Source organism: Molothrus ater, chromosome 3, assembly GCF_012460135.2.
Source record: "Molothrus ater isolate BHLD 08-10-18 breed brown headed cowbird chromosome 3, BPBGC_Mater_1.1, whole genome shotgun sequence".
Taxonomy (NCBI): Eukaryota; Metazoa; Chordata; class Aves; order Passeriformes; family Icteridae; genus Molothrus; species Molothrus ater.
Window position 1 is genome coordinate 67,879,740 of NC_050480.2, and position 24,300 is coordinate 67,904,039.

The following is a 24,300-nucleotide window of genomic DNA, read 5'->3' on the forward strand; positions in this document are numbered from 1 at the left end:
AAATATTACTTTGGTATAGGAGTGATGAAGTTTTCTGAGAATTTCAGTTGCTAGCTACCTGTCCCAAGGGAAATTATGAATCATCTACTGCCTTCTGGAAGAAATAATCACCTCAAAATGGTTACACTCCTGCCTTTCCTTGAGAAACAAACTTCTGGCTATGACCTCATGACTTAGCTACGCACTAGTAATCATATATAGCACCTTACCTTATCGTGCAGTTGACACCTCCCTGTGCTTTGTCAGCAACGACAGCTTCTCATCATCTCCTCTACCCCTCCCATCCAGCATGTGGAAAAACTTTCCATTGTGGTAAGTAATGCTGGCAGAGCAGGTGATGAACTGAGATAGTTTCTGTGTAAGGAGGGATGCCGTTTTTACTCTCCCCTCCTCTAATTTAATTCTGCTTCATTCACTTGCTGCTGGCAGGAGTAATCTGAGGTTGAACACGCAAGGTGGGGATTGTCCTTTGCTTCTAGAGGGGGATGTAACCTGCAGGCTGTATAAGGTCAGGTCAAGGTTGGCCTTACACTCCTTAGAACTCGCTGAAAGGAAGCTGTAGGTGCGGGCCAGCCTCTTCTCCCAGAAAACAGGTGAGAGGATGAGAGATCATCTCAAGCTGCTCCACCAGAGGTTTATGTTGGACATTAGAAGAATTTCTTTACAGACAGTCATTAGACATTGGAATGGACTGCCTGGAGAGGTGGTGGAATCACAATTTCTAGATATCTAGGGAAAGAACGGACATGGCACTTAATGGTCTGTAGTTGACATGGTGGTGTTTGGTCATTTACTGGATTTGACCTCAGAGGCCTTTTCCAGCCCGACTGATTCTGTGATTCTGTGTGACTCTTCATACAGTTACCTCTGCCTGGCACTTCCATAACACAAGGAACCTTGCAGAGTAACGCTTCTCACAAACAGAATCTTCGAGAGGCCGAGACATAGCATGAAAAGGCCAGAATGTTTCTGTGATCTCAAAGTACTTTGATGAAATCTGAACCCCAAAGCAGCGCCGCGTTTGTCTAAAAATCTCTCTGCTCGGGGCTGAAGGGGCACAGCCTTGCTACAGCATCGGATCCTAAACACGCAGCAATCCGCCTGGTTTGTATGTGAGCGCAAACACAGCATGTGCCCCCGTTTTTCTGTAAGCGATCGGTTTATTTAGCAGCACCCGAACGCACGAAGCCTAACACACCTCCCGCTTCTAACATGGACCCGCAGCGCCACAGCGCCAAGGCCGGCCTGGCCCCGCCCTGCCCCGCCCGACCAATCACGGGGCAGCATCCCGCAGGGGGGCGGGGCCGGACCGTGAATGGCAGCTGGCGAGATAAACAAGTCGCTGCACTGTTCGCCGCCCCGCAGCATGGGGTGCGTGTCCCCCGTTTATTCCTCTGGTCCTCCCTCCCTCGCTCCCTGCCAGCCAGAGGCGCCGCGTCCGGCCGCGCTCGCCGCTCCCGCCTGTGCGCGCAATGTGAAGAGTCAGCAAGTTCCCAGCAGCCGCTGAAACGCTCCGGTGTCTCCGGAGAGGGCAGTGCGCCGACGCCGCCCGGCCGGGGCGACCCGGGGCATGCCGGGAGTTGTAGTTCTGCCTCTACGGCGTCCCGCCTGCGGCGGCGGGGCCGGCTCCCGCAGCCGCACTACGACTCCCGGCACCTCGCGCGCCGCGCCGCGAGGAGCCCAGTTGAAGCGGGTGGCGGCGGCGGAGCGCGCCCCCTCCCCCCCGCCGAAAAGCCCCAAACCAAAACAAAAACAAACCGCCCCCCCCCGCCCCGTTCCCCTCGCCCGCCGCCCCCGCCGAGTCCCGGACATGGCGGCGCCGGGAGGGGGCTCCGCTAGCTGCGGGTGCTGATCCGGCCGCCGCGTCCCCCTGCCCGCCCGTCCCTCCCCGCCCATGGGCGAGACATGGACTACGAGTTCAAGTCGAAGCTGGCGGCCGAGCGCGAGCGGGTGGAGGACCTGTTCGAGTACGAGGGATGCAAGGTGGGCAGAGGCACCTACGGGCACGTCTACAAGGCCCGCCGCAAGGACGGGTAAGGGCCGCGCCGAGAACCCCCTTCCAACCCCCCCCCCCCACCCCCCGCACCAGCGCCCTCCCCTCCTTCCCTCCCCTCCTTCCTTCCCCTCCCTCCTCGGAAAGTTTCTGGCAGCGCGGGGGCCGGAGCGCGGAGCCCGCCCGGGGATCCCCCCGCCCTGCGCCGGGAGCGGGCCCCGCTGCCCCGGCCCCACGCATCGGTGCCCGGCTGCTCGGAGCGACGGAATCAGTTAGGGTGGAAAAAACCTCTGAGATCATCGAGTCCACCCTGTGACCGAGCATCACCGTGTTCACCTAGACCGTGGCACTAAGTGCCACATCCAGTCTTTCCTTAAACACCTCCAGGGACGGGGACTTCACCACCTCCCTGAGCAGCCCTTTCCAATGTCTAATCGCCCTTTATGCAAGCAGTCCTACCTAATGTTCAGCCTAAAGCTCGTCCCGCTCTGCCCCGCTCCCCCCCGCCATCCCTAGTGGTGCGGTGTCAGCAGGCTGTGCCCTGGGGTCGCTTTTGCTTTGCACGCCGTGTTCCAGGTCGTCGCTTTCGTCTTTTGTGTGACCGCGTTCGTAATTTGACATTCTGTTCCGATTACTTGCAGGGGACTGAGAAGGGAGGAGCACCTGGCTCCCGACGGCCCCTCCCCGGCTGCTCCCTCCCGAGCAGCTCCCGGGGTGTGTGGGGGTCTCTGGTGTGTCCCCAGCCTGGGGCACCCCGCTGATGCCAGTGCCGGGCACGCTTGGCTTGATGGCCTGTCCGGGATGCTCCTTGTAGGCAGAGCTGGTGGTTTCTGTCAGTACCTATGCACAGGTGTGTCTCCATCAGTTTCCCGTGAGAGAGCAGGATACAAGTCCCTGTCCCCAAACACTTGGCTGGTGGCTTGGTCCAGAGAGGTCCTTCAGGCATTAAGCCCATGTATGTCGGCTAAGCAAGGTTTCTTCTCTTCTCTGGGGAAATCCGGTACCATGGGATAGGTATTCCGTGGACGCCATTTTCACAGTATTGTGGTTAAGAGAGCAGTGGGGAGCTAGGATTGCAATTTGGGATTGTTTGGCTGGCATGCAGTTGTTGAAGGGGAGCAGTCCTGAGGCCTGGGCAAGGCTCTCGTGCAGGTGGGGTTCCAAATAGAATCCTTTGCTTTCAGAAGGGCCATATTGAGCACTTCTTCACTGTGGTGTGTGCCTGGTGCACAAACACAGTCTGTGTTTGCAGAGTGTTCTAAACATACTGTAAGGTTGGCTAAAATATGCCTGCAAATTGGAGGTGATTCCTTTCTATCAGAATCTAAAGGGAATAGCCTTCCATTATAGCCAGCTGAAACTTTGGAAAAGAAGAGACTGAATGTGGAAAAAGGACAACTCTTAAATAAATTGTTGGAAGTGGTTAATGACATGCTGCTGCTTTAGATTAGTAGAGAAGTCTAGGGATTTTTCTGTAGGAATAAATGGCATTCATGTGTGTCTTGAAAATTTAAACTCTGAATTAGGAGGCTGTAGTATAAAAGTGATTAATAACTGAAAGGTAGACACTAATTCCAGTGAAGGATTAAATACTGGGAAATGAGCTCTGATTCTGACTACACTCTGCAGCCTTAGGAATACTAGAGCATAGCTAACATGAAATATCAAAGCTTTTCCAAGTATTACAGCTGCCACTGAGCTCTTCCAATATTTTTAAGTTTTCATGGTTGCTTCTTTTTCCTAAATATTAATTTTTATATGTATATAGTAAAACATACATGGGATAGGAAGAAAGCAGTAATAAGGAAAGGAAGTGGTAATAAAACCACCAAAATGCTAGTTAAATGTTTGTTGCTGTTCTTTGATACAGTAAACCTAAAATTGCTGATTGTAGCATAAAAAAGGCAGAGCTTTGGATTTACTGTTTTACAGAAGAAAGAAGAAATTTGATGTAAGTTAAAACCAGACATTTTTCATTTCCATCATCTGCAAAGGAAAGCTATCACAGGAATTACATTGCTGCTACAAAGCACCATAAAGAACATGTCTTCAAGATCCCTACAATAATATGACAAATGCAAATGGGTAGTAAAGCAAAAGTAAATATGATAAAAAGATAGTTAATGTGTCAGAGCTGGGAATAATCAAAGGGAGACCTTGAGCCGTAAGACAAGTAACTGGTAAAAGGAAGTGCAAAGTTTCAGTGCTCTCAGATAGATTGACATGTAATATAACATGGCACAAATTCAACTGTACTATATACTCAGAGACTTTACTTCATGAAGCTTAGAAAGTGGCCTATTTTTTTTCTTTTTTCTTGGTCTGCATTTTATGGCATTGGTGAGTTCACTCTTGGTTGCTTTTGTGTAACTTTAGATCCTTGGGTGAAAGCAAGATGTGAACAATTTAGGAAAAAAATAGAAAGCAACTAAAACCATTAATATGAGATTATTTCCTTATGTAAGCACCTAGCTAAAGTATATCTGCAGGTTGAAGGATATTTAGCATTAGTTATGAACTTTAAGGGGTCCCTAATAAAAGAAATTAGCAAAAGAAATCTAGAAGTGGTGCATATTTATTGTGTGCTGATCACTGGGGGCTTTTGAGCCTTGTGTAAAGGAATTCTTCTTTAGCTGATTGCAGAGACTGTTTCAGTATTTTGCAAGGCATTCCTGTGTAAAAGAGAAAGTTTCTGGCTTCTTGCTTCATATAGTTAATTTACAGTCTCAGGAGGCTGAGGGCAATAAGAACCTTGTAGCTCTCCAGAAATTCCACTGAGAACTTGTCACTTCATGTTTCAAAAAGTTGGCATATGAATTTTATGAAATAGTAAAATGTGTTTATATGGAGCTTGGCAAGCTGTTCGATAAAATGCTTGTAGAAAAAGTGGTTTTGTTGCTTAGATCTCTGTCAATGACTTGTGCCTAAAAGCAGTTTCTTGACAAAGTAACAGCTTAGTTTGGCTTTTTCAGCCTATAGTAGAAGATCATTTGGGCATGTTTCTAGTGAGCTGACTGGTTTCTATGAAAGTTAAAAGAATATTTTCTTTTTTAAATAGTCAGATTTGAACAATGTTGGTGTTACATTTGAATGCACTGCATCATTATGTTTTTAGAGATTTTGAGCAGCTGCAGCTTCTATTTAGTTCAGTAGTGTTTGTTTGGTCTGATGAGGTCTGGAGGTACTACTTGTGTTATACATTTAGCTAAATTAGGCACCTGGGTTCACAGAACTTTCATTAATACCTCTGTAGTCCAGAAGGTGTAGAAAACAAGTGTTTATATAAGCTGTCCAGTCCTTTATTTCATGTACAGTAAAACTGGACCAGTGACTTTGATGGAGGAAACCATGATATAAGGATCATGATTGCAATTCAGTCATCAATATTAGGTTTTTAGCTCTTTATGTAGCTGGAAAATCTGTTACAGGTTTTTTTTTGTTTGTGTACTGCTTCAAAGCATCATGTTGACTTTTTCTAAGTGTTTTTTTTTTGGGACACATTCACATCTGTCTAGTAAAGTAAAGAATGCAATTTTTCTAGTCATGGTTAGGAAAATATAGTTTTGTTTCATGCCTTACCTCTCCTCATTACATTCCTTATGTTCTCTTTGATGGTATTTTAAGCTACGATGTTGTGCTTAGTTGTTTCACTTCTTGTATCTCCTCCTCATATGAGAGGCAAGTTTTAGGATGAGTGAGGTTTGGAAATTCTGTTTGTTGTGTATGCCTGAGTTATTTTCCTTTACTTTTTCAAAATAATCTTTGAATCCAGGCCACTACAGAGTATTTCTTCACCAGGATGTCAGTCCACATGCAGGTGGAGGTTTGCATGAGTCAGCAAGCTGAAAAGGCACCACTGCTGGTTAGTCAGGAGCGCAAGGAATAGTGGGATACTTGAGTCAAGTAGAAAATAGGCCACTCTGTTCTTCACTCTGTAGCAGCAACAGCAGATGCAACACTTGCAAAAGCTATATCTTCATGTAAATACAACCTTTCTATTTATTGCTGCGTCTGCTTACCTGTAAATAAACAATCGAGGTGGCTGCTTTTTCTCAAACTGGGGCTATTTTATTTTTCATTTGACTCACTCTCTGCATTTGGGAAACAAAGGTTCTTATTTTTTCTTTCCAAGTAGCTATATAGGTAATATTTATAAGTTTGTAATTTTAGTTTAATCTGTATGTTTTGGAACACCTTTCAAAAAGCAAGTATGCGCTTTTTAATCTTGTTACTGAAGGAATGGCAGAAATACGAAGTGATCAGCTTTCAAATCGATGCCAGTGAAGGGCCAGGATTTGTACCCTGGGCAGCTCCCAGGCTCACTGCCAGCTCGGGAGCTGGCGCTGCCCTGGCGGAACCTCCTGCCATAAAAGGTTTGGCTCTGCCCCATACTTACAATGTAGCAGCTAAACCAAGGATATAGATTTATATGCTGCTGAAGTAGTATACTTTTGTAGCTTGTCAGATTACTGTATTGTTACTGTACCTGTAACTTTTCAAAAGAGAGTTGGTATAAACCGGGTTTCATCTTAGTTGCCAAATACGGAATTCCCTTTTGAAAACTGGACAACAGTGATGCAAGTCCAGAAACATCATTGTGGAACACAGGCATAGGAAGGGGAAGACAAATGAATATTCTTTCCTTCTTCTTACCCCTATTTTTCAGTACTATAAGTTTGTAACTGAAGAGGAGTCTGTTTTCCTCCTTGGACTGACGCTGGTGTGCAGAATCATTAATGTAAGGTTCTTAACTCACAGCTTCCAAGTCCACATAAGAGTGGAGTGCCTCCTTCCTGGCAGTGTTCAAGGCCACGTTGGATGGTGCTCTGAGCAGCCTGCTCTAATGAAAGGTGTCCCTGCATGGGGCAGGAGGGTGGAAATAGATATTTAAAATTCCTTCCAACCCAAACCATTGTATGGTTCTATGAAAAGTAGGATATGGGGAGAGAAAGAAGGATGAAGTATCTAGCCAAGGCAAGTATATAACCTTAACATAGGAATGCTGCTTGTGATTGTGGCCATGTCAGCTTGCCTTTGTTTTAGTTTTTTTATTTGATGAATATTTTTTGTGTGAAGCAGAAGTAGCAAAATTCTGATTAAGAGAGAGAAAAAAATAATGTGCTACAAAGCATGGCTCCATTGGAAAAACAAAATTTCTGCTGGAGCAACTTAGTGTATTTGGTATTTCTGCTAATACTACATTTTCAGAGGTTGCATCTGGTCAAGGTGGTGGCTCAGGTCACTCTGGTAGTAGAAAACTGAAAGTGTAGAAGAGGTAAAGGTAATCTGCATGATCTCTTAAATGAGTATTTGTATAGCAATTAATTAGTGTATTGTTCTCCCCATATTCTTATTTTGTAAAACATAAGTTATATAACAGGAGTTTGTCAGGAGAGGAAACTTGCACTCAAGTTTGCTAAATGGTGCAGATGAGCAGCATTGGTGGCAAAGTGTCTGGGGAATGAGTAAATGTGTACTGCAGTTGCATTTACTCTTAAAAGGGAGGCAACTCACTGATGTGGCAAGGATTATACTCTCTTGAATGTGAAACTGGAATATTATTTACCAATGCAAGTTGATACTTGTAAGACATTTGAGAGTCTATAATAATTTATATATTTACATTTTCTTACTTCCTCTATTTGATATTGCCTTGAACATAAGTAATTTGGGTGTTGTGCTGTAGTTGCTTTTTACTAATATAAACCCGTGACAGGCTAAATCACAAAATTATTGACTGAAGAATGCAATGTATTAGATCTTAAACAATTACTTCTTTCTGCAGGAAAATCTCTTATCAGTATCTGAAAACCTGTGGTTTGCTTTCTATTTTCATAGTTTTTCTTTTCCTAATGAAACTTCTTATCTTGAGGAAGGTAGAATAGTTGAAGGTGTTTATGCCTTTTTAAAATCTCTCAAAAGTAAAGAAAACCCTAACACTAGATTTATCTGCAAATCCTGAAAATACCACTTAACCACTGAATGCTCTCAATATGTGTGAGAAGGAGCAGCAGAACTAAACCAAACCTGTCTAACTAGTTGCCTGCCATGCATTCTAGCAGAAAAGTCCCCATCTAGGAAGAGATAATGAGTACTTCATATCTGTGCCTTAATGAGAGCTGCTGTTGCAACTATACCATGGCTCTGCTTCCTGCTCAAGAGGATAGTGCAAGTGGTGATGAGTAGTTTTTAGTGCTTCCCACAGACTCTTATATATGGTTTCTCTCATGGCTATTTTGTCCTTTCTTCTGTTACTCTCCCTGAAACTAGGTACAGGAATGAGCTGTAAAGTGCATCATCACCTTTCAGTGGTGTGGTGGTGGTAGGAGCTTGAGGAAGAAAGGGGGTCAGTAAGATGTAGAAGGGGTCGTGCTTGAGAGAAACAGATGAGTTTTTTCCAAGCTTGTAAAGAAAGAAATGTACATAAATTAGCCCATAAGATGTGAAGGAAAAGCTTTCAAAGTTTAGTGGTAGTTTTTGTGTTTGGTTTGGTTTTTTTTTTTTTAAAGAAGTGAAGAGGGCAAGAAGGTTCCTGTTTCTGAGTGAGGGGGTTTAGAGTTTTCCAGCAGAGCTGCAGGAAAAGGAAGTGAGAGGTTCAAGGGGAAGAAGAGTTTCATTTCTGCCCCCCATCTGGTAATAGGATGCAAAGCAAGACAGACCATGGACTAGGTCAGAAACTAAATGCTTCTTTGTGTGAACTACTTGATGTAACAGTTTAATATGTTTTATTTCTGGGTCATCCCATCTAACACGTTATATTGTGAGTAGATGCGTAGAGGTGTTTTTCGTAAATTTATTTTCAACATGAGTATTTTCACATCATGTATGATTTGAAAAGAAACCAAAAAATCAGCAAAAACCCCAAAGCCCCAGAAATTGCTGTGGTTCATAATGCTGCAGATGTGTTTGTACAAGTAACCAAAGTTTCTGTGGAATGTCCTAACCAAATTGCACTAGATTTACCAGTAACATTACATTTTCACCTGTGTTTTGAAAATACCTTCTGAAATGCTGTTTGCCTCTTCTGCAGCCCTAATCAGGTCATGGTTTGCATAGACTTGGGTCAGAAGGTGCCTTTGTCCTCTGGTTGTAGCAGCAGAGTTCTGTGTTGAGAAGCGACTCTGTTTGCATGTGCTTGCTGCTGCTCTATGTTGGGTCCAGGAGGAGCTGAGGTCTACGTGTGTCAGTGGGAAGGGGTTGTTAACAGCAGGGATAGGCAGCTCTTACATTCTGCTTCCAAAGATGTGTCATTCTTTGAGCTCCTTTGCTGGCATTTGAGAACTGACATACACTGCAGTTTTTTTGGTGGTTTTTTTGGTTTTTTTTTTGTTGGTTTTTTTTTTGGTTTTTTTTTTTTGTTTGTTTTTTTTTTTTTTTGTTTTTTTTTTTTTACTGCAACAAAGTGTTAGAACTTAAAAAGATTTATTTGTTGCAATAACAGCGCATTTGCTTGAAGGAATGCTGAAACTGGTCCAGGACAACTGAATTTAGAATAAATTGGCTAACTTAGTATGCGACTTCAGGAAATGAAGAACAGTTTCTACTTGTGTAGCAAACGCAAGAAGTTTATTGTTTTAACTTGACTTGAGTTTCATGTTTTCTAAATAATATAGGTTTGAAAAGACCTCCCAGCTCTGGGAGCTTGATTTACATGGTTTGACTATAAGTTAGATGACTGACAGATAACAATGCTACTTGTGAGCATATTAGAAATCATTACACCTCTTGTGAAGTTCATTATCTCAACAGATTCAAGAAGAAAAAAGTGCAGAAATATTTTAAACCAAAATTTGTTGTTGATAAAGTCCACGGAAAGTCTTTAACTCAACTGAAACTTAACTTCTATATCTGAATTTTTTATTAACATTTTTAGACTTTTCTGTGTGAGTACAAGCCTTTCATTTATTGGTGGGAGTTTGTTTTAGAGAGTTTATGGAATATTAGTGTGTCTAATAAGACCGGAGGGAAGCACTATTGTGGAGATAGTGTCAACTGACCTTTACAAAATGGTTATCTGTGTGGGTTGGGTTTTTTGGTTGGTGTGTTGTGATTGGGTTTCTTTATCCTTTATTATTTAATTATTTTATTTTACCTTATTGGAAAGCACAACTGATTTTTTCTGGTTGTGAGAAAGATTGAAGAAGCTGAATTACTGAAAGAGTGGATCCCTGAAGGGCATTATTCATGTCCATGTTTGCTTCTGTCTTTTCTGGGCTTAGCAATCTTTAAAACAATATTTTTAAATGAGGCCACTGTATAACTGCTTGTTTCTCCTCAGTTGTCTTCTGTTTTCTACAAAATTCAGGATCCTGAAATATTTTGCAGTTGTGTATTTTGTAGGTGAAACCACACTGAAGATAGGCTTTCCAGTAGGCAGAGCAGTGGCCATAGCTTTTGTGTGTGCTGGGAATGTCAGGTTGCTCAGTTAAGTATCAGGATTCTGGGCTAAATAAAAGCACAGATACAACATGGGGGCAGGCTGGGACAGTGTGTCTATAAAGATATGTTCCCATAAAGTGAGCCTTGTGTGCAGTATGATTTTTTTTTTTTGTTCACTCTGTGCTGACTTAAGTAGAAAATGCTATTGATTTCTTTTTGCAGTCAAGTGAAAATAAGAGTTATAGGCAATTGTCTTAGAGGCAGAAGCTAAATCTGCTGGAATGGAAACTGCATCTGGAGGTATGCTTCACTATTTTGAAGCAGTGTATCTGCTTTCCTCATGCATTAGTTGAAGGCAGAATCAATCCTTTTTGTGCGGCCAGAAGGTTTTCTTCCTTTTTTGTCCCTCCTTTGCTTTGCTGTCTTTATTAGAGCACTTGGAAGCATTCACACAGGTTATGCTGGGATTCAGCTCTGCCTCTGATCGTCCTTGACTTTCGCACCCCATTGGTGATGTTGTGGGGCCACTCAGGTGTGACATTTCTAGCAGCATGTTTGGCTCTGAAGCTGGTTGTTTTGAGAGAGATACTTCTTATAAATAATGAATTCTGCAAATTCAGGGCTGTTTAGAGGAAATTCTCACCTGTGTTAATAATGAATTTCCATGGATTCATGCTAAGATTTAACACCTTGCACATTCAAAAATGCTGTGTTTGTTGCTTGCGTTAATTATCATCAGTGCAGCTGAGAGTGGGTGTCAGCTCATGTCTTTGAATGTGTCTATTCCTAAAACAGACTTTCTGTATCAGTTGTTGCCTTGTTCTCAAGGGTGTTGTAGATTTCAAAGTTAGCTTATGTTCATATCTTTTGATTAAAACCAGCTATTGTACTGGATAATCATTTGTTCCTTTGCCCAGTTCTGTCATGCTTCAAATGAGAAACAGAGGTAGACAAATTGCCAAATTTGACTTGACCTTCGGAACAACCGAAAGACTTGTTATGAGTAGAAGGTAATTTATTCTACTTCTAGTGCCACTTCAGTGATGGGGAAAAACCAGCATAAAACTTCATCAAGTGATGTTCTTAAACCTCAGATTGTGACAGAAGCCTGTTCTGACTAAGGGACATGGAGTTCTAAAATTCAGAGGAAGCAGAATGCTCCTCCCTTTCCCCAGGAACAGATATGATAGCTGACTAAAGACTTTGTTTGTTTTTGAGATGTAGCAAAGTTGTCTTAGTGGCTGAAATTAAGACCTCTATCTTTGAGAAATCCTTATGTCCTGACACTGAAGTGAGGAAAAAAAGTGGAGATGCTCCATTAAAAAAAAATAAAAAAATTTTACGTTTCAGACTGAATTAAATTAGACCTTGGGGTGACTTTACAGAGTTTCATTCCAGTCCTACTTTATTGTGAGGGAGTTGTTTCAACTTTGCAACTTTTCAGCTGTAATAAATGTGCTCTGTCTCACTCTGCCCTACTCTGCCCATATGGAATTTGGGCTTCTTATTCATGATCTGGGTGCAGCTTTAGTACCTAAAGGCTAATTTACCACCCAAGAATTACACCCACATTGTGTTAGCAAGCTTTTGTGTAGGTCTGGCTTGGAGAATTGATAATTTCACTGTAGATGGTTTGAGTTAGGGAGTCTGAAGGAAAAGAACAGAAAATTTATGATAGATCTCTGATAAATCTAGGCTTTCATGTGCTTTAGGGGAAGCATTTTATTATGACATGAGTCAGAAAAGAAAAACTGAGTAACTGCAGTTTTTAGGCCATTGCCCTCCCCCCTTTTACATTGAGTCAATAATTCTGCTTATTTTGCTATAGGCAAACCTAATGCATTATAGGGATTTAGAAAAAAAATCTGCCCCTGGTATTTGAAACATGTTCTTGCTAAAAAAGACCCCAAAGTACAGGCTTCCTACTATTTGGTGATTTGATAGTAATTTCCCACCTATCAAAGTTGCAGTATTTAGCCAGATTTAGCACTACATAGGAAGAATTTCTTCTACACAAGAAGAACTGTGATGCATGTTAAGCTGGACAGTGTAGTTACAGTATGGCTTTAGGACTTCAAAAATTCCAAAACCAGACAGCTCATTTCTTTACATTTATAGTTAGTTGCAAGCATTTTTCTTAAGTGAGTTTATGAAGCAAATGGCAGATTCTTTTTTTTGGCATAGTCTTAGGACTGACTCTGTTTCTATGATCTTGGTACGTAATTTGCTGACAAATAAAAATTTGTTTCCTCTTTATTTCAGAGTTATTTTTCTCCTTGCTGCTGCTGTTCCTTGTTTTAAGGTAGCAAATCCTCACATGCGGTATCTTTTCAGGCAGGGAGTTATTTCCTAAATCTATTCATTCTCTGTAATCAAGCCTGTCTGTAAAGAAATAAAATCAGGTGCAGCTCTCTCTTCTGCTTAAATATAGCAAATTTTGGAAGGAGCTACCTGGAGCAGCAGAATAATTTTACAGCTTTCAGGGTTTAATGCGAACACTTTAGTTTTTACCCTTACAAACAGGCTGTCAAGTCTGCTTACCCCAATCTGCTATGAATGTACTTGTATGAAATTCACAGTTCTCAGTCACTCCAGATACTTAGGAATCAGCCTAATTTTAGCAATGGCAACAACACTGTAGCTGGTTGAGGTCTCTGAATTTTCATCAGTAAATTTGGAGTGAGGGTGGCAATGACTGTAGTTGTGCTCTCTTTCCTTGCAAATACAAAATTTTATTATTATAGTGTAAAGGATAAATTTTAATAGATTAGATTAGTAAGATTTCCAGTGGTCTAGTATTACACAGACCTTAGACTGACTATGATGTGAATTAATCTGAAATTGTTGTTAACAGTTAGAAGCTATCTATGCTACAAAGATTTGCTTTTAAATTTCTGAATTAGAAACTACTGGAAGAAAGAGAAGAGCATATGGTTAAGCTATGTGTAAAGGTGCTAGTGGATTACTTTTTGTCCTCACATTGATACTGAGAGACCTCTACTCCCCGTTCAAAGTCTAGTGAAATCATAGCTGGGAAAAGGCTTTTTTTTTTTAATGACAGAAAACCTTATCAGTGCTCAGATTCACTTTTTATCCTTTTAATCAGCTGTCTCCTCATGCATGAAGAATGCATCATTTACGTTTGGTGAAGTTTGTGGGGGATTTATAGGTATTCAGCATCTTTTGTGAGGCTCTGTGGAAGCAGGCAATGTCAAGGACATCGTGTTTAATGACAAGTAGTGTAGTATCACTTTAAGAACTTTGTTCTTTAACATGCACATTTCCCCCTGAGTTCATAAACTGGTTTACAGAGGAGTAAAGAAGGGGAAGGATAGCCATATCACTAGTGTGATTTAGAGATACATTTGGGGCTGTTCTACAGATTATAAAGCAAAATCTGTTTCAATTTCTCAGGGGTGCTGTGATAATGCAGAGTGTCTATTAATAATATGATGCAGTTTGTACTTTTAATATGAGCTCTTTTAGTCTGACTGGAGCATGGCAGATTTTCCAGCAGGTGAAGCTGCATGTAATGGTTCTTCTGCCTCTTTCTTGTAGTGTATGTGATGAAAGTCAGGTATCTTTTCAAAAAGCCTAATTGTAATAATCAGTTGCTCTGTATTTGAATGTCTCTGCCAATTCATAGTAGACTTAAGCTTAGAATGCTAATTTCAACAAAAAAAAATTCTATTTTCTTGAAAGGTTTTTTTAACCAACCAACCAAGAAAAAAAACCTAATTATTTAAAAAATTCACAGACTGCATTATGATTCCCGAGTTAGCCTTCTTTTGGCATGCATTTATGCCTGACATTGGCAAGTCCATGACATTGGCAATTATTGAAAAATTGAGTAGTAAACCATACAGCATTCAGGAATTTGGTATTGCATTTTGAGAAGAGTAACATTTAAAACAACACACAGACTTCTGCCTTTTGGATATGTTCTTAGGTTGTTCTAAAGGGTTTCATGGGTACACTTTAGGTCTGGGAGGTAGCAGAAGGTAGAGAAAAGTGCTGCTGCTTGTGTCATTCTGTGTATATACTGAGCTATCTGGTGTCATCTGATGTTTGGAGTGAGACCTAGAGGAGTTCAGTAGGTATCATCAGGCAGTGACGCCAGTGAAGCTGAGAAGCATTTAAGCCCCTTTTTGAAAATGCAGATTGTAAGGACTTGAGACAAAAAAAACCAAACCAAAACCCAGAAATGCACTATTTACTGTACCATACTGTCTCCATTCCAAAAACCTTTTTCCTTTTGTTTACCTGGATCAGCCTTGGACATTCTATTTTCACTCTAGTTCTTTTTAATATTGTGTAGTAGAGACTGTCCTGTTTGATGTGAGTTTGTTGCATTGTTCCCACTCCTCAAGTTTACTTGTAGATGTTTCAGATAAGATACAAGCTCAGCTTTTAAAGATTGAATGTTTACTGCCTGATGGGGAGGTTGGTTTACCACACTGCTGTTGTCCACAAGAATTGTTTTTTGTAACCCAGTGGGCAACAAGCCAACAAATACACACTTGAGAGAGACATTGTTTTTTTTTTTTTTTTTCACCAGAGTTCAGCAAGTCTGGGTGCCCAGTGGAATTCCACAAATCAAGCACAATAACTATCAAAACCTTTTTGCTATTTATACATGTCAGCAAATGAAGGAATTAGTGTTCATTGGCTACACTATACATAATCCTTGCATTAGGTAGTGTTCTATCTTCTATTGGTTAATGATTCTCTCTCTTCTCGTGCTGATCAGTCCCATGATGTTTCTCTTCTCTTGGGCTGATGGGTTTTTGGGTCAATGATCTGTGAGTGGTGGTTGGGATCTCTCCCTGCAGAATTCCCTTTTACCCAGTCACAGCTGGTTCAGCACAGTTGCTGGGTAAGGTTTATTTGTTTCTTCCTTATCTTGGGGGTTCTGCCCAATGTCCTTGTGGCCCATAAATTCTGCATTCTTTGTGTCTGCTGTCAGTGGTACATCCTTCTCCCCAGCTTTGTTAACCTCCCTCTGGGTGTGAGATCACTGAAACCTGCCAGGCCCTAAAGCTTAGCAAGACAATTCTACCAACCAGTAATTTGTCTTTCTAACTCCTGCACATCACTTAGAGCTTGTGGGCTGCTCTCTGTTTCACAGACTAAATCTCCCATCTTGTTGATTAGGCTTGAAAGTATACAAAAATCAAACATTAAAGAGCATCCTGTCTTAAGAAAATTTTACATATTCCATATTTTGCAACATTGCCACTGAGAGGAAAGCCCAGGCCCAGGTGACATACATGTCTGCTCTTTCTGTATGAGAAGTCCTTTCCGGTGACTGACAAATGTGATGTTCTGTTTGCAACACCAGGAAAGTTCCCATCAAACCTCTGGGGGATGCATCAGCACAGAGGCCAGCTATGCAGTCCACAGACATTACTGAAACTCTTCACAGCAGCAGGATGAGGTACACACCTGCTGGTTTCATCCATTCTTTTCATGACCAAAACCAGCCAGTTGTAGTTCAGGTCGTAGTGAACTTGTCTGGGTTGTAGGAGCAGCTTGTAGCTGCTATGAAGTGAAGCTGAAGAAAGACAAACCTTTTAAAGGGCTTTTCAAATTTCTGCTTACCATCCTTACGGTTTCACATTTTGAGTTTCTTATGTAGATCTCAAAATGAACTAATAGAAGTGCATTGAAATACAGTGTATACTGCTGGCTAGAAATAAATGAAGATCAGTCTGTAGATTCACAGCCTCTGCCATTTGTGACTGGTTGTCACATGAATGAAAATGAGCTGGCTGAGCAGCTCATAGGCTTGATAGGTTTGGAGGACAGTAGTAAAAGAAAATTACTTTCCTAGTCTGGTGTAGAACATGCACCTTAGAGACACCCTGTGTAGATTTTTTGATCTAGTAATTCTTTTGGCTTAGTGACTGCTTCTATATCCATAAAAACACTAAAGCACGAGAACTCACTACGTTTTGGAAAGGATTATGTCCCTTTTTCCAGTCAGTCATAGACTTCTTTTCTGGTACTGTTACCTTTGTAAAGGGCTAGGGCCATGTGCTAAGTACAGAATTAAATCCATGAGAAGCTTGCCTAGGGTAACCAGTGCTGAGCATGATCTATTTAGTGGCTTGGCTGCCGTGTTGCAGATGAGGTTTTCAGTTAGCTTCTAGTTGCACTTCAGTGTCATGGTTTGCCTTTTCTCAGGGGGAAAAAGGTTTGCAACTCTTTGTGATCTCCTGCTGAGTGATTAACTTACTGCTGTCTGGCAGCAATTAAACAAAGTGATCAGAATGTAACCAGATACCCTATGGACACTGTGTTCCCGGCAGTACTGTGAAGAACACTGAGCTCCATAGTGTTCCCCTGGCTTTGTCCTACAAAGTGTCAAATACTTAAATTCCATTAGTGGTGTTACAGGGATGAATTGTTGTTCTTTTCTATTACCTTTTTTTCTAGCTAAGTCTTGAAATGGATTTATGGTACACTTTTTTTCCCTTAAGAAAATGTGCACTTTAATTATTATTTATTTATGGTATTGTGCACTTAATTTAAGGCAGCTATTATTGGTATATACAGTAAGGATAATATCACAGTTCTAGCTTCAGAGTTATTGCGATCTTTCAGGCCAGTTCCTTGATGTGGATAATTAATTCTGAAGTTGGGATGTATGTTAAATTATCTGTGAATTCAAGAGAGACCCTCATTGAAAGCCTTCACATTTGAATAATTGGGGTAAAACGATTGTTTGAACCATGCACTATTTTCAAATCGTCCTGTTTTTTTTATGGTCTTGGGCAAGTTGTTTCTAGTTTTCCATTCACTTGTTTGTAAAGTAGTTTCTCATATGATGGGAGGTCTCTGAAGTACAGTTGCAATAGTTAAGAGAGTTTAGCTCCTTTGAAATATTGTAATTATTCTAAATCTTCTGAGCTACATTTTTTAAAAAGTGAATTTGGTACTTTGTTCTTTCCAAAGCATTTGGAAAATGGAAACTGAAAGTGTTACCCAGAAGAAGTAATCACATTTTTGTTTTCTGTATTAAGTACTACAGCTGGACATCAACCACTGAGTACAATTTTTAGGGGCAAGAGGACAGAGTGTTCCTTTACATAGTGCCAATTAAAATATTGACAGTAACCTTAAGGATTGCAGAATGGGATATTTATTGTGAGGGAGAAAAACTTGAAGACCAGGTTTTTATAGTGGAGGAATGTTCTCAATACATGCTGGCATGCAAGTACTGATAACATGGGGACCTTTGGGTTTGAGTGCTGCCTATGGCAGTCTGAAATACCACTTGGAAAGTTTTCAGGAGGGCAGTATCTCATATTGGCAGTGTCATTTTGGTAAAAATTAATCCCTCTTAGAATAGCATGAATTGTAATACTTCTGAAACCAGAAGCAATGCTGATTTTAATCTTTAACCCCTAGTTTTGGATAAGGGAGCTTGAAGCATAGAGAAGCCTTGTAAGGTGTGTGATGTGGCACTTATTTTATCAGGCAAATTCTTCTGCATCAATTTTGAAAAGCATGAATAAAAATCGTTAACTCACACCTTCCTAAAGTATGGTTTCCCTTTGAGTTCTGCTTTGCTATGTCTTTTGCTCAGATTAGTGACCACATCACCACCATCAGCCTGGGGTGGCTGTTTCATAGAACCTGCTTGATTAAACCTTGATCTGTGCCACTTGCTTCCTGCCCTCACACAAACTCCCTTACAGTTGCAGGTTAAGCCCTTCAAGTTAGTTGATCTGTTCCTGGGACAGTGTTTCTGCAGACCAGATAAAAATGGTTGTGGGCAGAGACCCTGCTTTCTGCTTGGCTATCCCTGGCATGGGTGTCTTTTGCCTCATACCAGAGCTGTGTGGTTTGTGGTTGTTGTTTGGATTTGGTGTTAACCATGCTTGCTTCGCTCTAGTAAAAAATGTGCTGATGTAGGAACTGTCAGAAAAGGATTTATAAAACCTTTCCTGCTGTGTAATTCCATACAATTTACTGAAATGTGTTTAGAGTTCAGTAGAGTTTTTCTGAGATGAAATATAAGTACTTCCCCGTCTCAAGTGTTTTGTGAGAGCGTTGGTCTTTAGGGAGTTGTGCAGTGTACTCACCTATCACACACACCATTTGATATTATTTATTGAATTCTTACAAGTGGGGAAATAGCTAATAAAGTACCTATGTGTTCTTTTCTTTGGACACTTCACTGAATAACCAGAATTGTTTGTTTCATCAGATTGCACTGGCTGACTTGCTTTTGAAGTTTTGAATATACTTCTTTCTCTTTCAAATTATTTTGAAGGGAAAATATTATTAGCTAAAATACCACTTGGTGGACATCTTTGAAAAGTGCTTTAATTAGCTATTGTATTTCCATAATAAGGACAGCTAACTTTGGAAAAGTATTTGTATAGACTTGCATTTCTGCCAAAGCAAGTAAATAGTATCTAAAGGAGGCTCTGTTTATAATTCCAAAGCTGTTGGTAAAAAAAAAAAAATCATCAAAAAAATTGTCATGTCAAGAATATGATCTCTTTGGAGTTCTTTATCCTTGCCACCCATTTATTATAAATAAGCATTTCATTATTCCTATTTTTGCTCATTTTTTACAAAACCTAGTGTTTTAGAACTATCTGAGTTGCAGCTCAGTAAGACTGCCTCCTTTTCCCGCATGCCGTGGTACCTTAGGTTGTTGGATTGGTTGGTTTTTTTTTTAAAGCACCTTTCATAATTTCCCATTTGTGTCCTGAAGTCCTGCATGCAGTGTCTGACAAGTGCTGACAGCCCCGCCGTGGCAGTGGCGCTCAGCAGCGCTGCTGAAGGCAGCGGGTGCCGAGTGTCACGCCTGGTCTCTGCAGTGACCTTCACTCTGGGACGGTCTGAGTAACTGCATGCAATGCTTTGCATGTAGAACTAGTTCAAGGACAGCCATATCAGTGTGGTCCTGTGCCTGGTTCAGTAGATGTGCCAAAAGAAGGATGTGATGCAGTGCTGTAGTGACTACATTGCTTTGGTATTCCAGCTGATAGTTGTGCACAGGATTGTTTGTGCTGCTTAGTTTAAACATGACCATAGTTTTGTATGTCCAGAGTTGGTTTTGGTTCTGCAGGCAATATAATTTTGTCTTCACAGTCTCTGTAAACAACCTGAGTTGATGGAGTTGATACTTTGCAGTGTATGGAAATGCTCTGCATAGATAGCAGAACCATGTATAAGAGGGGATGGGCATTTATTATTTACTGTTTAAAATTTGGACTAATTAATGAAATCAGAAACAATTCCTGAGAGATAAGGTGTGATCTTATTACCTGTGGCATTACACATTTTCATGTGTAGTTGAAAAGCATCTGGAATTTTTCTTGTTAAAATTTTATTTCAGAAAGTGTAGCTCAGTGTTCATTATAGACATGCATTGAGGGTTTAGCTGCTACTGAAAATTACTGAGAATAATACTTGCCTGTGTTAGTTATAATATGTGTAGAAAGCTATTATTCAAGTTATCTTGTTCCCACATTTTTCCACTCAATCACTTCTATCCCATGAATTTTGGAGGGAGAGGGTCTAGTGGAAGGTGGGAAACAGGCTGAAGCTGGCAGGGCAGAGACTTGGAGTTCAAAGCCAGAGAGACTGAATCAAGTACACACAGAATCTTTCTGTGTGGCAAAACAAAATGGTTTGGGACTGGAAGAAGGGCTAACTGAGGTCTACCAGAAATGCCACAGGGAATATGGATAGGGGCTTGTGGGTTGTTGAATTGTGACTGGTGAGTCTGTAAAGGGGCATCAACACTGTGGGCATTGGTGCCTACCAACATCAGTCACTGACAGCTGAATCCTGCAAACCCATGTTGTAGGCTGCTTCTGTTATATCATGAAAGCTTCAAGATTCCACCTCTTGTTCTTTTGGTGGTCCCTCTAAATCACTTCAAGCTGTGATTATTTAAAAGGATAGTACAGTGTTTGGGCTGAACTTTTTTTCATAATCTGGCTTTGTACATCAGAGCACAACATTTCATGTGTTTTTTAGGGATCTGTCAGTAGCCAGTGCTTATTATATAAATAGTTTAAAATAGTAGTATTTCAGAAATAAAAGTGGATTGGAAGTAGCTCATAAAATCAAGGAAAAAGCTTGCCATTCCCACATATTTCTAGGAGAATTTTCCAGGCACGTGATATGACTGCAGTGCTTTCACAGTAATAGACAGTATCTTGGAATTTCAGAGAAAGTGTCCTCTAAAATTCTGTGTTTGCACTTATCTACAGATATTATGTCTGTTTTCAGAGAGAAATGGATATGAACCAAGTTTTTTAATAAAGAAGTTTTTGTTTGGAAACTGTAAGGTTTTTGTTAAAAGAAAACTTGCTTTTTATATCAAAGTGTAATTTATGCATAAAAGCAGATTGGCTTTTCAGCTTCTTGATCCAGACCAAATTAAAATGTTTCATCATTATACTGATATGGATTGGTTTAATGTAAGTCAGAGCTAAATATATTTTTCTTTCTCTCTTTTTTTTTTGTGTGTACAGAAAAGATGAAAAGGAGTATGCACTGAAGCAAATTGAAGGTACAGGGATATCCATGTCGGCCTGTAGAGAGATTGCAGTAAGTGTACATAAATGAAAGTAATTTTACTGACATTATTACTCAACAGGTATTTTATTTCCCTAGAATTAAGTAACATGGAGATTATCCAAATGTTTTCTTTAAAGTATGCAAGCATGGAAGTTTATTCAGATCTGAGCCTTTTAAAGAAGCTTTTAAAAGAATAATTTTCTTTTAGTTCTTTTCAGGTAATAGCAATGCCTCTTTCTGATAGAATTTTGTTTCATCTTCTTTTATGTGTTGAGAGGGAAATAAATACGAACTTCTAAATGAAGACTTACTTTAAAAAGGAATGTTTTTAAAATGACTTGAAAGAAAAAGGTTCTGAAGGATTACAACTACCATCTGAAGTCCACTTACTAATAATGTATTTTATTTTAGACTAATGGTGACTTGTTCTTTAGTATCTGAGAACAGTTTGTTCTCCTCATTTTTAATTTGTTTTGCCAAGTACAGGGAAGTTTCATAACAAAATGAAAAGCAGCTCTAATTATATTTTTTACATGTGTCTTTTATTACAAACCTATTATTCCTTCAAATTGGGTAAAAATTAAGTGCTAGTAAATAAAGGTAGAATTTGATCTTTAAATGTTTTTTATGTCTGAAAATGTGCATTACTGACAAAATGCTGGATACTGAGTAGAATTTTGTAATGCAAGTATTTCTTGCATTGCAAAAAGAGTGCACTTGCTTGATTAAATATTTACCTTGTCCTATTGCTGTCACTATGCAGTCAGCTATTGAATGTATCTTAGGATTGTGCCTAAAGCTTTTTGTAATCTGGTAGTGTTGCATTGAAATACAGCACTCAGATGTGCAATGCAATGTGGGGCATTAAAAACTCCTGGTGTCCATGAACTGAACAAACCACTGGGTTGTGTTTAGTGTAGTGTCCATGGTGATTCTGTATGAAGAGACTTAACAGTTGAAACTGCTGTCCTTGTAAAGTGCTTATCACTATAAGGTCAAGGTCACTCATGGATTTGAGAGGTGGCTGCACTGCTGTCAGTCACTTTACACAGGATTTACCCAGTGACCTTTTTTTGCTAATATTTCTGCCTTTGGAGGAAATAGGAAATCCTTTTAACATCAGTACTAGGTTATATTCTTGGTACTACAAAGTCATTTTTGACAATATTGAGGGGGTTTTGTTTCTTGGATTCTTGTTCTTTGTTTTAAATTCTACTGCTGTGGAGATGTGTGGATTAGTCTGAAGGAGACTTTCTTGTGGGCATGATAGCACTGTGATATGGAGCTGGTTCTGTCTACCTGGACAAAACAATGTAAGGAAGGAGAGAGTGTCAAATTATGTTTTAACTCCCATGATACATCACTTTTTTTTTAATTAATAAAGCTTTATACAAAGGTCTGTACAGCTTATGAATTTTGGCATCTATGTGTAAGTTACTTGGCTGCTTTCAGTGGTTCTTCTGGTAATTCTTCCATGAGTTAGATTTCATTTTTCTTCTTCAAACCTTATTGTAAAACTCTGTAACCTGTGCTAATGCAGCACATCAGCATTTGCCTCAGTGAAATTTCAGGGGAAATACTAGAATTGTGAAATAGTTGAAAAAAAATTACTAAGTTTTTGTCATATGGCCAAAATCAAGTGCATTTTCCTTAAAAAGAACCAGACTTTAAATAATGCATCAATAGCTTATCTTGTATTTAAAGGCTTAGATAGGTGACAAGGAGGGTAATGTTTACTGATTAAATAAAGATTATCAGCCTGGACAGAGGCCATTTAAAAAATGTCATGAGTAGTTCTTTTGGCACTTAACCCTTCCCCTTTGCTCCAGCAGCAAAACAAACCCAAATCACGCTTTGGAAGATGAGAAAATGACAGGGACACCAGTGTACCTGGTTCTGTGTGTGTATGTTCAGAATATTTTAATAGTTGTGTAAACTTTAAGACACTTGACATTGTACTCAAGATTGAGTAATCTTATTTACAAATAATTACAAATATATTTACAAATCTTACAAATATATTGCTGAACTGAAAGACATTCAGTTTTAGAGTCCAAGACCATTTTGTGTGTCTTATTGCATAGATACCTATAATAGGATCTGCTGGCTAGCTTTCCCTAAAGGAAAAGGCAGATGACTTCTCTTCTGACATTACAAATCAAGTTGGTCTGTCTTTGCTTAGGACTTCAAAACCCATAAAGTTTCTCCTACTGCTATTCAATTGTAGGAGCTTTTTCTGGAAGAAAGTTTATATCAGTAGAAACATCATATAGGCAGTGGTTCCTGTGGCAAGTGATTGTTGCTTTATTTCAGCTGTAGGGTGATCCCTGCTTAAAGAATCCTTATTTCAGTCAATTCTGCTGTATTGAGTACCAAAATATTAGAAAGGACTCTTTATACCTCAAAGAATTCTGTGAGTGTGTAAAAACCGAATTAGTTCCCTGTAACTCAAGTGTGGTCTGAAGATAACTGAAATGCTAACTATTTCTGTGTTCTTGTTATGAGGCAGATTATTGCTTGGCTTAAGCAACAGCATTTTCTGAAGAGCAGAGCTGTAAAATGTGAATAGGAGTAATGAAATAGAGTGTTTCTATTTTTAGATGATTATTTAGTTAATGAATGTGACTCTTTCAGCTCCAGGCTTGCAGCTTATTTTGGAACCTGAGGTGGGTTGAAAGGAAAACTTTAATTTGCTGCTTTTGTGCTTTACATTTTTCCTTACCTTATCTAAGTAGGTTCTTTAAAACAAGAAATGGAGACACAGGAAACAGACCAGAGGAGTATTATTTGTTAAGGCTGTGTTTTCCTGTTGAATGTCTTGGCCGTCATCTGTTAAGAACCACAAGCTAAGACTTTTAAAATCTGCAAACAGGTAGCAGTAATGGAATTTGGTGTTCCTGTATCAAAAAGCATGAGGGTAATACAGCTTTATCTCAGACTTCTTGTCCCAAAGGCTGCACTTCCTGTGAGAATACATTCAAGTTAATTCAAGGACTTCGTTTTTCACAGTAGAGACTATAAACTTCTAATTGTCAATTTTGGGAAAGCTTAATTCAGAAAAAAAGAATAGTAATAAGCCTTTTCTTGGTCAGTGCCACTCACCAATAATGTAAATTGTAAATATATGGATATGTATCCTGTCCCTGAGCATGGAAGAACTTCAGTGCAATTGTTATTGGCTTATTTAGCTGATATGATGAGGTTGAAGATGAATTCACTAAGTGAAAGGAGCATGTCAAAAAGCAGGATCATGACCCTGGAATTTAGGAGAGCAGACTTGAACCTCTTCAGTTATCTGCTTGGAAGTATTCTGTGAGTTACAGCCCTGGAGAGAAGAGGGGTTCAGAAAAACTTGTTGGTATTCAAGGATCAGCCCA

The 24,300-nt window shown here is 40.1% G+C and overlaps 1 protein-coding gene across 1 annotated transcript in view; it reads left to right on the forward strand.

The window, feature by feature from the left end:
• The first annotated feature begins 1,800 nt into the window (after positions 1-1,800).
• Positions 1,801-24,300, forward strand: part of CDK19 (cyclin dependent kinase 19) — a 122,777-nt gene continuing 100,277 nt past the window's right edge. Inside the window, exons 1-2 of the mRNA XM_036380184.2 lie at positions 1,801-2,033; positions 20,878-20,953. Of these exons, the coding sequence (XP_036236077.1) occupies positions 1,906-2,033; positions 20,878-20,953 (204 nt within the window). The 5' untranslated portion in view covers positions 1,801-1,905. The remainder of the gene's footprint in view (positions 2,034-20,877; positions 20,954-24,300) is intronic.